This window comes from Bos indicus x Bos taurus, chromosome 20 (genome assembly GCF_003369695.1).
Source record: "Bos indicus x Bos taurus breed Angus x Brahman F1 hybrid chromosome 20, Bos_hybrid_MaternalHap_v2.0, whole genome shotgun sequence".
NCBI lineage: Eukaryota > Metazoa > Chordata > Mammalia > Artiodactyla > Bovidae > Bos > Bos indicus x Bos taurus.
Genome location: NC_040095.1, coordinates 53,373,718 through 53,391,574, shown reverse-complemented (window position 1 = coordinate 53,391,574; position 17,857 = coordinate 53,373,718). Strand labels below are relative to the sequence as shown.

The window sequence follows — 17,857 nt, the reverse complement described above, 5'->3', positions numbered from 1 at the left end:
TTCTTTGGCATTGCCTTTCTTTGGGATTGGCATAAAAACTGACCTTTTCCAGTCCTGTGGCCACTGCTGAGTTTTCCAAATTTGCTGGCATATTGAGTGCAGCACTTTCACAGCATCATCTTTCAGGATTTGGAATAGCTCAACTGGAATTCTATCACCTCCACTGGCTTTGGTCGTAGTGATGCTTTCTAAGGCCCACTTGACTTCACATTCCAGGATGTCTGGCTCTAGGTCAGTGATCACACCATCGTGATTATCTGTGTCCTGAAGATGTTTTTTGTACAGTTCTTCTGTGTATTCTTGCCATCTCTTCTTAATATCTTCTGCTTCTGTTAGGTCCATACCATTTCTGTCCTTTACTGAGCCCATCTTTGCAAAGGACTTGCGATTAAGACCAAGAACAGGCAACTATGACCATCATGGACTGAGGCCTGAAAACCAGCGGGAACAAAGACACCCAGTAAACAGCAGAAATCTATGTGGTCACTATGGCTTCTCTAGCTTTGATCGCTGTATAATCACTGTATACCTGCTTTCTGGGCACCGGGTGTTTATTCTGGATCTCTTTGCTGGCATTTTCTCCATGCTTCATGCTGAACCTTCTGTGAATACCTGAACAATGAACATTCACCTAATTCCTAATCCCTGTGCCTTTACTCTACAGCTGATTACTATTCTTTCACTCTATACCCAACACCTAGAAAATGGCAAAACCACCCCAAAGTGACTCAAAAAAGAAAGTTGAGTTTCCGAATATAATTATAAATCAAATTCAATTAAAGGTTAGGTTAAATGTCCTGCACATGAGTTTTTAGAATGAAATTTCAGTGTTATATGTCCTAATACTATAATTTCACACTTAAAATATTTTTACTTTATAATATTCCATAGTAATGTCCATTTATGAACTTTTATTAAAATATAGGAGCAATAGAATAGACTAATTAATACTACACGTGGTAGTTGAATAGTGTCCAGTGTCTAACATGAGTTTTTTGTTTTGGTGAATTTCTCCAGAAAGGAAAGAATGAAGAAAGGAGAGGAAGAAAAACAATAAAGTGGCCATAATCATGATACATTTATATAATATGTTAGTAAATGTTTCCAAATGTTAAGAATAATTTTAACAAGGAAATTCATAAATATGTTTATGTGATAAAAATACAGAAAAAAAATCACATGGAATAATAGCTCTTCACCTCTATAAAACATTATAATTTGTCTTTATTCCATATAGATTTTAAATGTCTATTAACTACCATGTTGTGATAGTTCTTTAGGTGCACATGACACAGAAATAAAATAATAAAAAAATGAGGTGTCTACAAATCAGTAAAATATAAGTTCACATTAATGTGTAATATAAAGCACATACACATGTGCTCAGTTGCTAAGTCATGTCTGACTCTTTGAGAACACATAGTCTATACTCTGCCAGGTTCCTCTGTCCACAGAATTTTCCAGGCAAGAATACTGGACTGAGTTGCCATTTCCTTCTGTGGGGGATCTTTCCATTCCAAGAATTGAACCCACATCCCCTGTGTCTCCTACACTGGCAATAGATGTTTTATCATAGAGCCACCTGGGAAGCCCATAATATAAGGTAGTAAGTAATAAAACAATAAGCCCAGGATGCTCTAAGTTCAGTTGTAGTAAGAATTTAAGCTGCATTTTTTAAAAAACCTTATCTCCATGAAGACAGCATTTAGTTCCAAGGCTAATTTATACACCAGAATGTTCCTTTATCCATTATGAAAATTTCACCCTTGACATTTTTTACAATTACTTGAAGGCAAGTGGAATCTAGAATTGCCAAAACTGATTGGTTTACCTTGTATTTGCATTTCCTATACTGAGGTGAATACATCTGAAAATCATTTGGGGATATATTTTTAAAAACATAATATGCAGCTTTAGTTTTTATAAACTGTGTCCAGCTTATGGTCAAATAATTTATCTATTCCAGTGAAGTACTTTCTATAATGAACTGAACAGTTTTATTGGGGAATTCCAAGTCTAGTCTATGTTCATAAAAAGTAAATGGAGAAACAAAGGAATCTGAAACAGCATAAAATGCAATCTGGTAGATCATATCAACCACTGGATAAAAGTGAGAAAATAAATTGGTTTTGGGGTTTTTCCTGAAACACAAGTGCAATTATTTATATGCAAATAAATGAATAATTGCTCCATAAAGTAATAAAACTTTTTTTTTAAACCAGATATCAGAACAATGATGTTTTAAACATTAAGGAGGTTTATTTTTACAGACTCTTTTCTCCAGACATAAGTGTAGGTAGAAAAGACTGACTCATAATTATTCAATAAATATTCACAGAACATTGTTTCAAGTGATTTACAGTAATAGAATACAGCAAAAGTAGAGTAGTGGAAGTTCTGAGCCTTGTCTTCAAAAACATCTGAAGCTTCTGCCCTCAATCTCCTGAAATGCTACCCTAAGAATAAATATGAAGTATTTCCCCCACTACACAGGTTGCCTTTTCCTCGTGTTGATGGTTTCCTTTGCTCTGCAGAAACTCTTTTAAAGCCTCACTTGTTTATTTGTGCTTTTAGTATTGAATTGAAAAAGCCCATTACTAAGATTAATGTCAAGTTTACCCACTATGTGTTCTTCTAGGAGTTTTTAGTTGTGTCTCACATTCAACTTGTCTTTAATTAATTTCAAGTTGATTTTTGTGTTTGATGTAAGACAGGGATTCAGTCTTGCATATAGCTATCCATTTTGTCTGACACCAGAAGGGAATGGCAAACTACTCCAGTATTCTTGCCCGGAGAATCCCATGGACAGAGGAGCCTGGTGGGTTACAGTGCTTGGGGTGACAAAGAGTTGGAAAGGACTGAGTGACTAACATCAGTTCAGTTCAGTCTCTCTGTCGTGTCCGACTCTTTGCGACCCCATGAATCGCATCACGCCAGGCCTCCCTGTCCATCACCAGCTCCCGGAGATCACTCAGACTCACGTCCATCAAGTCAGTGATGCCATCCAGACATCTCATCCTCTGTCGTCCCCTTCTCCTCCTGCCCCCAACCCCTCCCAGCATCAGAGTCTTTTCCAATGAGTCAACTCTTCGCATGAGGTGGCCAAAGTACTGGAGTTTCAGCTTTAGCATCATTCCTTCCAAAGAAATCCCAGGGCTGATCTCCTTCAGAATGGACTGCTTGGATCTCCTTGCAGTCCAAGGGACTCTGAAGAGTCTTCTCCAACACCACAGTTCAAAAGCATCAATTCTTTGGCACTCAGCCTTCTTCACAGTCCAGCTCTTACATCCATACATGACCACTGGAAAAACCATAGCCTTGACTAGACGGACCTTTGTTGGCAAAGTAATGTCTCTGCTTATACTTTACCTAACTATATATTCTTTGTCCTTTTGTCAACAATTCATCAACCATATATGAATGGGTACTTCTGAGCTCTTTATTCTGGTCCATTGATCTGTGTCTGTTTTTATGCCAATGCTGTACTGTTTTTATCACTACAGCCTTATAATATGGTTTGAAGTCAGGAGTGTGATGCCTCTACATTTATTCTTTTTCATGACTGCTTTGGCTATTTGGAGCCTCTTGAGGATCAATACAAATTTTAGGATTGCTTTTTTCTATTTCTATGGAAAACAATATTGAGGTTTTCATAGGGATTTTGTTAAATCTGTAGATTACTTTAGGAAGTATGGACATTTTAATAAAATTCTTACAATCTGTGAAAATGGAATACTTTTCTATTTATTTGGTCTCCTTCAATTTCTTTCTTCAATATCTTATAATTTTCATTGTACAGATCTTTGACTTCCTCTAGTATATTTACTCCTAAATATTTTATTCTTTTTGATGTTATTTTAAATGGAAGTATTTTCTTAATTTCTCTTTATAATGTAAAATGAATGATATTCTGAGCCATAAATTCTGATGTGGTTTGTTACAAAAGAAAAGCTAACTGATAGAGAAGAAAAGTTATGAGAAGGAAGTTAAGAAGGAAATTTTTCTCCAATATATGATTCATCACTTGTCCTGTGTAATTGTTCATATTCACTCTGACCTACCATGTGGAATTGTAATGTCAGCTTCACTTTACTGAAATTATCTGATCCTGAAGTTATGCCCCAGGGTAATAATTTTAAAATGGCTATAGAATCCTGGAAGATATCCAGGTGAAGCTCCCAAGATATTTGGGCAGAACTAAATCAGTTCCCCAACAAGCAGCACAATAAAATAAGCACAGCTGGTGTCTCTTCTTGTTGCTTTGCAACAAAGAACGCAGCTGCAAATGGAAATAGGTCTGGGGTTTAGAGATTGGAAGGGGACAAAAAAACATGAAAAGGATTAGAGATGTTTTACTACATCTACGAAGACAAGGGACCTTATAGAATATAAGGGTCATGTGGTAAAATTTCATATCCTCTCCTTACATGCCAAATTAAGTTTTAGTACTCCACTGAATTAGAGTTCATAAATATCATATTCATAATTTTATAAAATATTTTGTTCTCCCTCCAATGAACTGAAAACAATTATTCCTAAAATGTGTTACAATTTTAAAATGCTTTCAAGTAAGGTTTATTATTGTATATTTTATTAGCATACAGAAGAGAATAGGTAGAAATTTATTTATTTCCTTATAGATAAATTTCTGTGAAAAACAAAGATGTAAAATTTATTTCCAAGATTGTGATTTCGTATGGTTTTCTTTGAAATAATTTCTATATATAAAGCATATTTTAAATTTAAGGTGATTACAATGCAACAAAATTAATGCTTTAAACTTTGTACTAAAATCTTCTGATTCCAGGTAAAATTAAGACCAGAACTGCAAAAATGTGGGTATACTTACATAAAAAAGAGACAAATGTATGTGTTTTTTTTTAAAGAGATTTACCAATACACACAATTTAAAAAAAGACCCTTACTAATTTTGTGATAATAATATATGCTATTGTAACATCACTAAATATCTTAAAACAGATGCCATTCCATCTGAGAGTGGCAATGCCATTTACAAATAAGATTTATCCATTCTCTCTTGATTTCCCAAAGTAACACATGAACCTGAACATTGACTCCAAAAACAAGAAGTTTCATCTCAGGTTTTTTTCCCTCTTTATTTGCAATGACAATCAGTAATATTAACTTTTCATCATTTCATATTTTTAGGACTCAGTTCTGAGCAACTAGACTTTTAATAAACTTATAGAAAATCAAATTAAAAAGTGCTTCTATAGAATAATGGATTGGAGATGGTAAAATCATCAAGACTGGAATGATAATAAACCACATACCACAGAAAAAAAGAACAAAAAATATGTTAAATGTATACTGATAAAATGTATACAAGCCTCATCATAGTCCTCTCAGGTTACATTTTCCCTCTATGGTATTATAATGTCATTTTGTCCACATAAGTTCATTTTGTTGAAGGCAACCACATTTTTAGCTAAGTTTAAGAGAAAGCAAAATGATAGCCAATAGCTTACTAGACACCGATTATAATCCAAAGGGTCTTTTTTAAATCAACGCTATAAAAACAGGCTTTTTTTTTTTTTTTAATGACAGCCACAATGACTCTCATGCAACCACACTGTTACTCTTTCTATAAGCACAAATACTTTAACTTTACGCAGTGGTTTTCCTTGCTATTTTCATAAAGGTATCTATTCAAATATGACAGTTAACATCTAAACATGAAAACTGCTTACCCGGCAGAAAGAATTGGTTTCGGTCACAAGTATATAGCATGAGAGAGAAGGACATGGCAACCCGCTCCAGTGTTCTTGCTTGGAGAATCACAGGGACAGGGGAGCCTGGTGGGCTGCCGTCTATGGGGCCGCACAGAGTCAGACATGACTGAAGTGACTTAGCAGCAGCAGCAGCAGCATATAGCATGAGCATTTTAACACTATGGGATTTTCTTTGACAAGTATTATTTTTAATAAGTATTTCTCCCATTCATGTTTCTACTTTTAAATTGTTTTATTATTTTCTCTTGCATGTTTCTTGGGAGAGTGATTCTCAGCTGTGAGCAATTTTGGCCTCCAGAGATCTTCAAGCAATATCTGAAGACATCACAATATGGCAGCAAGAGGAGAGATGCTATTGGAATCTAACCAGTAGAGAGACCAGGGATGCTGCTAAACATCCTACAATGCACAGGACAGTCCCCCACAACAAAGAATTATCCAGTCCAAAATGTTAGTATTGGCAATGCTGAAAAACTCTGTTTTGGAAGGATATGATTCCCTAGATAATAGTTGAAATTACGTGGTGTATGTAAATGCAAGAGATAAAGAAAAACCTTATATTAGAACATGCATCAAAAAGCACTTCAGTTTATTTTGCATCTTTATTAAAACATCTAGAATGTCAAGACTTTGTCTGCTGATTATTACTCACTGACAAGACATATATAACCAAATCATGCTTTTCTCACAGGCAATACAACACACAGCAATTACTGGGAGGGCTCCACAATATTTCTTAGCACTGTTGATCTACAAGAAACAACAATCTGATAAAAACGTGCACGCATGAGAAGTCCCCACAACAATCTGATAAAAAGGTGCACGCATGAGAAGTCCCTGGAGCTGCTTTCTCTTGCTTCCTCTGTTTTCTCAGAGCACATTTTGCAAAGCTCTACAGGGAACTCATCCGTTTTATGATGATTCTGCTTATTTCTCCTTAACCACACAGATACACACACACACACAAACTCTAAGCTATATAATTCTGCAGGGAAGAGAGAGGAATGTTTTTCATGATGTGTCCTTTATGCAAAATGCATTTATTTTTTCTCCTCATCTAAGCCAAAAAAAACCCCAAAAAGTCCATGTTTTATATAAGATTCAGAGTATATCTTCTCTGTCTGAAGCAGGGCTCTCAGTCCAACTGTACTGTTCCTCTACTTTTTGCTTATCAAATGCCATATTGAAAATTTGTTTACACATCTGCAACCTGCTCAAATGTAGGCACTTGTCTTTTTTTTTTTTTTTTTTACTGTTTTATTACTAGCCCATATCACAGTTCTAAGCATACTAAGTTCCTTCCCTCTTTCTCCTTTCCAGAATAATTAGACAACTTAAAGAATAAAGTATTTTTTAAGGACTGGATGATCCAAAACTCAATTAATGTGCATATGGTAAAACCAATGATCTTATTAGGCACCTTCTATTGTGAAAATTTTGTTGTCAACTATCCCACTCTTGTAAGCTATTATTAGTATTGGAAATTGATATAGCTTTAAATGTGAATGCTATTATTTTTTAGGATCATATATCACTTTTTATTATTTCATAAATAACATATATATATATATATATCAGTTTAATAAAGAAGAATCATGACGTACTTCTGTTATACCAAATGAAACTGCAGCCTTCTTTTTTAGAAGGAATTGCTTTCACTGATGTGTGTGGTCTCCATATATTTCTATGCGTGCCTTCATATTCAGGAACACATATTCATTTAAAAAAAAATGATGCTATTCCACACAGATTTCTGAAAATATTCTCACTAAAATACTCTGGATCTTTGAATGTCAGCATACACAGTTTAAATTCATTCATTTTAAGCCTGCCTAGGGTATCACTGTATGAAGAATAATTTGAGAACTTCACTATACTTTAAGTATGTTTTCTACTTTTCACCTCTGTGAACAATACTACAACATATGACTTTAGATATCAATGTCAGTATATCTATAAAAGAGTCTTTTATAATAAACTTATGTTCTTTTATTTATTTATTTATTTTTAATATATGGTGACAGATTTTATTTATTTAATTATTTATTTTAATTTTGTTTTATTTTTAAACTTAGGATGGGGAACACATGTATACCTGTGGCGGATTCATTTTGATATTTGGCAAAACTTATGTTCTTTTAAAAATTTTGATAGATATTGCCAAATTACCCTCCAAAAAACTATGCAAATCAAAATTTCTGCTAATGCACACAAATAATTTTGTGAATTATCAAATTTTCATACTGGATAGGCCAACATTGCTTTCTCTTTCTCCTTTGTGGTTTTTAAATTCCTAGTGAAATTTGAAATGTTTTAGTACAATTAACATTAATTTTCCTATGAATCTCCTGCTAATGTAATTTCCCCACGCTCATTTGATTGTCGTGCATTTTTCTTATTATTGAAACATTCCTTTTGTTATACTCAGTTGCTCATTCGTGTCTGACTCTGTGTGACCCCATGGACTGTAGTCCACCAGACTCTTCTGTCCATGGGGATTCTCCAAGCAAGAGTACTAAAGTGGGTTGCCATGACCTCCTCCAGGGGATCTTCCCAACCCAGGGATCGAACCCAGTTCTCCCACATTGTAGGGGAATTCTTTACCTTCTGAGATACCAGGGAAGCCTGAAACAGTTTCTTATGTAAGCAAAATTAGTACTTTGTCTGCCTTATGTGTTTGTATTTTAGTTTATTATCTTTCATCTTATTAAGCATAATTATTTGATATATTTATTTTCAACTGTTTATTCATTTAAATTCATATCTTATTTCTTACTATTAGATTCATATCTTACATTAAAAATCCTTCATCACATTTGTTTGTTTTACTTTTAAGTGGTTGCATTTTTTTTAAATTTTATTTTATTTTTAAACTTTACGTAATTGTATTAGTTTTGCCAAACATCAAAATGAATCCATCACAGGTACACATGTGGTCCCCCTCCTGAACCCTCCTCCCTCCTCCCTCCCCACACCATCCCTCCAGGTCGTCCCAGTGCACCAGCCCCAAGCATCCAGTATTGTGCATTGAACCTGGACTGGCATCTCGTTTCATACGTGATATTTTACATGTTTCAATGCCATTCTCCCAAATCTTCCCACCCTCTCCCTCTCCCACAGAGTCCATAAGACTGTTCCATACATCAGAGTCACTTTTGCTGTCTCGTACACAGGGTTATTGTTATCATCTTTCTAAATTCCATAAGTGGTTGCATTTTTATAAGCATATTGAATGTTTCAGTTTTATATACCTTAATTGCAGATTTATTTACCATTTATATTGTTCTTAAGTGTTGGGGAAAACACTGTTTCACATCACCCAACACTGTAACCATACCTGATCTGAACTCCACTCCTTAGCTCAGTTCATACAGATATTTTCCACTCCAGAAAGTGGCCCTGGACTAGTCCATTCACCTCACTGTCCACACCATCTGGGTTATCAAGGTTTTTCAGCTACCTGGAGCTTTTTCTTTCTCCACCCTATTTCTTTCTCCACACTATCGCTGATGCATGTATTTTGCGGTTGTGAGAGGGATTTGTATTAAAAAAGCATTTCCTTATCGGACCCCCTAGGGATTAGATTCTGGTATAAATTAATAGCTATTCCTTTATTTCCAGGCAATATTGGGTGAATTGCCCTTTGTATGGTATGTTGATGTTTAATCGCTAAGTTGCATGTGACCCTTTGTAACCCCATGGACTGTAGGCTCCTCTGTCCATGGGATTTCCCAGGCAAGTATACTGGAGTGGGTTGCCATTTTCTTCTCTGTGTGATGTTCTCAACCCAGGGATTGTAACCATCACAAAATGCTACCTCTTGAACAAGAGGAACATTATAATAATATCAAATCTATTCCAATGAATTAAGGGGACCCTTACCTTTGGCCCAGTAAACTGTATGGATCCTGGAATATACTTTTCCTTGTTATAATTATTCCACAAATAGCTTGATCTAGATTTTGTGTTTTTTTTTAACTGTATTCAAAATGGGAACTCAAAAGCTGAAGCTTAGACATCTCTTCCATTTGCACTTCTTACTAACCCTGTGATCTTGGGAAAATTAATCAATTCTATATTATTAGTTTTACCCTCTGTAAAACAAGAATAATTTGTAATGCTGACCTCAAGATGATACAAGCATGGGATTATTATGAACGACATGCAATGTCAGATACATAGTAAGTGCTCAATAAATATTCCTTGGAGTTGTTTTCAATGATCCTTATCACAACTGCTGTGGTCTCATGTGGTCTCATACTTCTACAAACCTAACTGGATATTTTATAGTAATCAACTTTTGATTTTCTGCAATACCAAAGTCAACATTCAAAACCTCAATCTCTTTTGATCCACTGATCAAAACTTTATGGAGCCAATCAGTTCTGTAGTTGATCGGAAGCAAGATTTAGTATTCTGAAATCAACTATTAGCTTCACCACTGCTAAGTCACTTCAGTCGTGTCTAACTCTGTGCGACCCCATAGACAGTAGCCTACCAGGCTCCCCCATCCCTGGGATTCTCCAGGCAAGAACACTGGAGTGGGGTGCCATTTCCTTCTCCAATGCATGAAAGTGAAACGTGAAAGTGAAGTCGCTCAGTCATGTCTGACCCTCAGCGACCCCATGGACGGCAGCCTTCCAGGCTCCTCTGTCCATGGGATTCTCCAGGCAAGAACACTGGAGTGGGGTGCCATTGCCTTCTCCACCACAGACAGAAAGAAAAACTGCTGCCCCAGCAAAATCATCTAGCATGACAATTATACAAGTAGAGATGGTAAACAGGAATGATTTTATGTATCATCCCCAAATCAAGCAACTTAATACAACTATATTGTATTAACAATATCACTGTTGTTCTGTGATGCTACAATCTTTCTTGCCATTCCTTTGTATTCAGTATTAGATTCAATTCTTTGGTTACTGTGCTGTGTGCTGTGTGCTGTGCTTAGTTGCTCAGTTGGGTCTGACTCTGTGACACCATGGACTGCAGCCTGCCAGGCTCCTGGCTTCATGTTAAAACCAAGAATTTGTCTGAGTACCAATTCAGACTGAATACAGCTGCGTGCATCTGAAATCCAACTCGGTAACATAAAAAGACGAGATTTACTTTCCTAAGGAAGCTCTTGGGATTCATAGACCAGGTCTGGAGCATCAGTTCTGAGATGGATCATCCTTCCGGGCCCTTTTATCTTTCTGATCCATCTCACTTAGCAACAGGCTTTCATCTTTATGGTTTCAAGTGGCTGCTGTATTTTGAGACCACATCTGCTTTAGGCAACAAGGAAAATGGCAATGGGTAAAATATCCGTGCCAGGTGTGTCTTTTTGGCAGAAAGCCTGTGTCTTTCCTGAAAGTTCCACCTACTGGCCTCCACTTAACATCCTACTATTTAGAATTACATCACATGGTCATTTTTAGGTGAAAAAAAAAATTGTAATAAGTGAACATTTAATTCTGAATAGTGTCAACCTGAGCAAACTATACGGAAAGAGAGGCTGAATAGTAGATAACTAACATCATTTACCTACAAGGAAGAAGCATGATTCTATTGTTTGTGTCAAATGGCATATTGTTTAAATTTTCATTTTTAATTAGAGGATAATTACTTTACAATATTGTGATGGTTTCTGCCATACATCAACATTAGTCAGCATCAGGTATTCATATGTCCGCTACCTCTTGAACCTCCCTCCTACTTCCCTCCCCATCCCACTCTTCTAGTTTGTTAAAGAGTACCAGCTTTGGGTGCCCAGCGTCAAACAGCAAATCCCCACTGACTATTCTACATGACAATATGTATGTTTCAATGCTATTCTCTCAAATCACCCTACCCTCTCCTTGCAGCAAAGGCCATATCTATCAAGAGTATTAGAGAACAACACTATCTTCTAATCACTCTTCCTGCCTCCAAGCTCATTCCTTAAAACCTCTTACATTAGAGACCAGCAAACTTTTCCTATAATAAGCAACACAGGAAATGTTTCAGGCTCTGTGAGCCATAATGTTAGCTGCAACTATAGCTCTGCTACCACAGTACCTAGACTATCATAGGCAAGATTTACATGAATGGGTACAGATTTGTTCTAGTAAAATTTTGTTTACAAAAACAGACAGTGAGAACCTACTGTATAGCACAGGGGAAAAAAAAAAGGTAGAATCTGTTTGGAAAACATATATTAAATTAATCTTAAAAATGCATTCCAATATACATTAGGTACACACACATACTATTTGATTTCATTTTTACGAGGTACCTAGAATTGTCAAATTCATAGACTCAGAAAGTACATTGGTAGATGCCAGGGGCTGGGTACAGGAGTCAGGCAGGCAAATGGGGAATTAGTGTCTAATGAGGACACAGTTCCATTTTTGCCTCTGTGCTCCGTCTTGTCTGACTCTTTGTGATCCCCAAGACTGTAGCCCTCCAGGCTCCTCTGTCCATAGGGTTTCCAAGGCAAGAATACTGGAGGCGGCTGTCATTTCCCCCTCCAGCGGATCTTCCCCACTCAGGGATTGAACCCTCGTTTCTCATGTCTCTTGCATTGCAAGGTGTGCATTCTTTACCACTGAGCCACCTGGGAAGCCCCACGTTCCAGTTTAGGAAGGTAATAAAGTCAAGGGATGCATGATGGTGAGTGCTGCACAACGATGTGACTGCACTTATTGCCTCTGAACTGTACAATTAAATATGGTTATAATAGTATGTTTTATATTATGTGACATTTTACCACAACAAAATAGAAAAAAAACAAAAAACCAGAAGCCTGGATTTGTGTCCACTGTCATGGTTTGCTGGTCCCTCTTGTACCATATTACTAGCTATTTTGTGGTTATTTGTGTATTTTTTATTTCTAAAATCAGAGGCAGTGCAAATATCCCTTATTCTTAGCCCACAATGTAAAGCAAATTCTTTACTATGCTAACATCCATATCACTTTCTATATGTTCATATTACAGTGTGCAGTAGATGCTATTATGATGTTTTATGTGTTTATTTTTCCATGATGAGTTCAAAAACACACACATACACACACAATATGATTTCCAATATTCAGCCTATAGCTTGCCATACTGTTTCACCAGAAATCACGCCTGGACCCACAGTACAAGACAGACTGAAAGCCTACTCTGCTTTGTCCTTTTTCTCCAGTACTTTCAGACATTAAATTTTCTCCTTCAACAAGGCTTGTCTCTGTAAAAGAACTTAAAAATATAGTTGATCTTGGAACAATTTGGGGATTTAAGACACCAACTTCCCTCCTGCAGTCAAAATGCATATGTGACTTGTTACAGTTGGCCCTCGAATAGAAGGTTCCTATAAGGGGACTCGCACAGTTCACACCTGTGTCGCTCAAGGGTCAGCTATACTAGTATTGCCCATTTCTACCCTTCTCTCTGAGTCTTAGATGAGGGCTGAAATGTTTTGGCTTGCTCCTAAGTCCTTCAGCCTTAGATGCAATGATTTCTTTAGGCTTCATGATTCCTAAAAGCCCAGTATCACTCAACATGCTCTCATGTACTCACTTTGCTTTAACTGTGTTCACACATAGGTACATAGTTTAGATTGCACTTATAATAACTTTTTTCTCCTCTTATTATTTTCTTTGGCTTTTTGATCTCTGTTTTGATTGATTTCAACTATTTTCTATGTCAACTATTTTCCCAAGCATTTCTCTAGATAAAGTTGGAGGATGATACAGACTACCCTGGTGATTCAATGGTTAAAACTTCACACTTTCAGTGCAGAAGACGTGGGTTTGATCCCTGGTCAGGGAACTAAGATCTCCTATGCTGTGTGGTGCCGCCAAAGAAATTCTTAAAAAGGTAGAAGGATGATATACTTTCTGGATTCCTTTCTAAATATTTCTTTCATGCTAACAGATATATCATGTTTTTGATTGAGTGAAGGATTTGGTGTTCTGCCTTTTCTCTGAAGGCTGACAATGGTATTAAATTATTAACCACAATCCAGTATTTCAAGTGACAAATATGATGTGAAAATATCTTTTCCTAGTAAGTAACTTTTAAAAATCTGAAGTCTATACCATTTTTTCTTCATTCATAGGCTTTAGGAAAACTTTTCCAGCATCCAACTAAGTTTGATGCTTTTCCAATTAATCCTTCCTGCAATACAGAAAGTTTATTCAAGTTGTAAATTCTGTATATTCTACACCTAGATGTTTTTAAAAAAATGTTACTGTTCCTCTCCTTCATCTGCTGTTTCTTGCATTCTGGGAATATATGTTATTCCCACACTATGTGTATTTAATATATCCTCTAAGTCTCATCTATTTCTCACAATTTCCATATATTTGTATTTTTGTTCTCTGATTTTTAGCTCCTTCTTCCAGTCTTGGAAGTTCTTAAGTTCCAGGAAAACAATTTGGGTCTTATCACTGACTCTATGTGCCTCAATGTGCATATTGATTTTCTGTTGTTTACTTATTGTAGAAAACATGGCTTTTAGGAATCTCTCTGCAGTGTCCTTAAAACAAGAGTGCTCTGATAACCTAGTGTTGAGTACTATTTTTTGGTAATGACTTCTGTGCCTGTTTTCTTTGGTGCTTTGCCTCCCAGAGTGATGGTCAGTTTCCAGGGTGCTCCCTGGGGTTCTTATGTGGCCCCTGGCAATACCTTATCAGTGACTCTCACAAGTGATGGAGTCACAGAGCTCTTTGCTTCTGTAAGGAGATGATCGGCAAATGTGCTGTCAGTCCCTTGACAAGGTTCCAGAAGAAAGTCTCTTCTGGAGTTTTTACACAAATTTTCACCTGCCAGAAATAATGGTGTTGAGTCTCTTAGCTTTGTGTGTGTGTGTTGGGGGGGCGGGGGAGGTGGGGGCGAGGTATTCCTTGCGGCTTGTGGGATCTTAACTCACCAACCAGCAACTGAACTTAAGCTCTTGGTAATTAAAGTGTGGAGTTCTAATGATTGTACCACCAGGGAATTCTCTTCAACTTTCTTAAGAGACCGAGGAGCCTGAGTGTCTTCGGGGCCTTTCCACTGGCTGTCTCAGACTAGACCCTGCATTCTACTCTGGTCTCTGGGGAGTCCATTTGGCAATTGCTTTCTCCCTGGAGATTCTGTTTAAGAAGGAAAACTGAGTCTCTCTTTCTAAACTGATTCCCTCACAACTTAAGGAGCTATCTGCTTATCTCAGGAGAATTAAAATAGACTGGATTTGGGAAAACAAAAGAAATTGCAATCTCCTATTAAAAACCTTATATATATGAGACAAAGGATGTTAACAAAACATATTGCATTAACCATTTCAAAACAGATGTAAGTTAAACCATGTTGTTCATCTTCAATTCATAAGTGCCGCATTATCAACTATATCTCAATAAAACTGTATTTTCAAAATTTATATATATCCATTTGTACAGAGTGATTTGGTTAGTGACTATAATAACCTAATTCAATACCCATATATATAAAGTTAAGTATATAAAACATGTACTCAAAATATATTTTCTAAATCCAAACTTAGGGCCTTGCAGAGGTAATGAAAATATTTTCATCATAGTTGAACTTTATTTTAATTATATTTAGGAAATTCATCTTAGATAAAAATAAAATAAAATAGCTAGGTTTTAGAAATCACCAGAAGATTGGAAATCTCTATCATGACTTATCAAATACAGTGTAGGCTCTATATTCAGGAGAGACTGGGGTCAATTTCTTCATGGCAATTCATAAAAGAACTTGGGAAAATCACTTACATACTGTATATCAGTTTGTATAGCTTTAATGTGGCATTTAAAATATTTCACATGGTTATCATATATTTTAAAATAAAGGATGCAAATGCTTAAGGGTTTCTGCAAATTTTGTTGATTAATATAACTATTGCTTGGACTATCAGTCCTATTATAATTTAATCATAACTTGAAAGTTGAAAACACATAGCAATAGATTTCCAACATTCTACTGTATGTGTTGACACAAACTATCACTAATTGTGTTGGTATGGTAAAAAAAAAAAAAAAAAATTACACCAATTAAGCAAGGATTGCAAGTATTTTATCATGTATGAATGGTTTTTCCTTGAGATCAAGTTGTTACTTACACTAACAACTCCAGAAATTTGTTTTAATAAATACTAGGACAGCTAGCAGAAATATTCCTGAAAACTTTAGGCTATAGGCAATTATTAAAATATTTGGAATTTCTTCAAATTTCTTCACACCCCCCAAATATTTAAATATTAGTCTTCAAAATATTATTTTATATCTTCAAAAATATATTAACTTCCAAAATATAAAAATGATTTATCTTACCCATATCCGACATTTCAGGCACAGTTACAATGTATGGTCCATCTGTGAACTTTGGAGCATTGTCATTGATGTCTTGCACTTTGATGATAAACTCAGATTCAGGCTCAAGGGGCTTGTTTGTTCGTCTGTCAATAGCCTGCGCGTGAAGTACATAGTGGGTCTTCTGCTCCCTGTCTAGGCTTTTTGTTGAGTGGATGTCACCAGTGGTATCATCAATGATAAAAATAGTCCCAGCACCTTCTCCAGTAAGGATGTACTTGACAGACCCATCACCTTTGTCAGAATTGGAGTGCAGCTGTAGACAAAGATGGAAAAATTTAAGATAATATTATATTCCAACCTTACATGGTGTTCTCTGAAAATTGCCTATCTATAATTTAATACTTAGTTTGGTTATGACCATTTTCTTCTCTCCAATGTCCCAGGTGTTGCTAAAATCATGTTTATCTGCAGTTTTTCTCTACTTGGTATAAATAGGGATATTTTATTATGTTCTAAGAGACTTAATTATTGAAGAAAAATTAATGAGCAATACTTATTAAAAGCATAACCCTTGCTGTCATTATACTAAATCAATGTTTTGTTACCTATACAGAATAAAATTGTAAAAGAAACTACCAGTAAATCACAGTTGTCTTCCTTATTTCCACAGGGAATTAAAAAAAAACAAAACTAAGAATTAACTGCTTGCCATTATATTTCAATATTAAAATTTTAAAAATATTATAGTAAAATTTGAGATTCAAATTATTTATTAAAATTTCCACAAAATGGACACTTATTTATTACAGGAATGTTAATTTTATAATTTGGAAAAACAAATATCTTCCAGATTGCTAAATTAAAAAAAAAAAAAAAAACCTTGTGATGGAATATTCTCTTTCTTGAAAAATTATGAAACTTTACACTCTAAATGGCAGTATAGATTTAATCAGTAAGTAGGCCCTGATTTTTAATTGAGATACACTAATAAATCTCACTTGTAAAACTAAAATGATTGAATTTTGTTTGAATAGACATTATAGGAGTAATATTTCAGCAGAGGTCTTCAATAAGAAAGATATTGTACATTAAGATAATTTAAAAACTTTTTATCATTTAAATATTAGCAAATGCTTTTAAACTGCATATAATTCACACAATGAATTATAACATCGAAGTTCAGTTAATATTTCTATGAATAGCATTGCTATATTTCTAGCTGAGAACATCCACAGTATTTTCTTAAATCTCAAACACATACTTGAAAAATTGTTTCTCCCAAGAGATCTGAACAGTTATCCTTCACACGGAACCTTTTTGGTCACATAACCACAACTACTCACCTTTGCACATTTCTGACACTCTGAAACACTGAAAATATATAACCTTGTTCACATAGCATTTTGGTTTCTAGCCAAGGTAAAAAATTTCAAGGTTTATGTTAAAGTCTCTGAACTCTTAGAAGACATTTTTAAAGATAAAATATAGAAAAAAGATAATATAAGGAAAGGACTATTTCAACGGGAAAATGAAGGGGTCCGAAACATAAATAACAGTACATCAGGAAAAACTGTACTTGTTTCTTGAAAACACATAAGACATAATCAGGGATAAAATTTTGATAGGCATCACTCAGATTCAACAAATTAAATAATTTCCAAACTGATTTTTTTGGAGTTTTTCTAAAAAGGAGTAAAACTACATTAGCAGAATATAAAAAACACAGCTTTCAAAGATTCACACTTCATTAGTAAATTAACTACTAAAAGAAGCAGTAGAATGAGTTGTATGGAGACAGTTGCAGGCACGCATGAAAATGAATTTATTCATTTATTTATAT

At 35.3% G+C, this 17,857-nt stretch overlaps 1 protein-coding gene across 7 annotated transcripts in view; it reads right to left on the bottom strand.

Annotated features, from left to right (window-relative positions):
- Positions 1-17,857, bottom strand: part of CDH18 (cadherin 18) — a 1,278,678-nt gene that overhangs the window by 284,821 nt on the left and 976,000 nt on the right. For all 7 annotated transcript variants that reach the window (XM_027520189.1, XM_027520190.1, XM_027520194.1 and 4 more), the window contains one exon: positions 16,036-16,330. In XM_027520189.1, the coding sequence (XP_027375990.1) occupies positions 16,036-16,330 (295 nt within the window). The remainder of the gene's footprint in view (positions 1-16,035; positions 16,331-17,857) is intronic.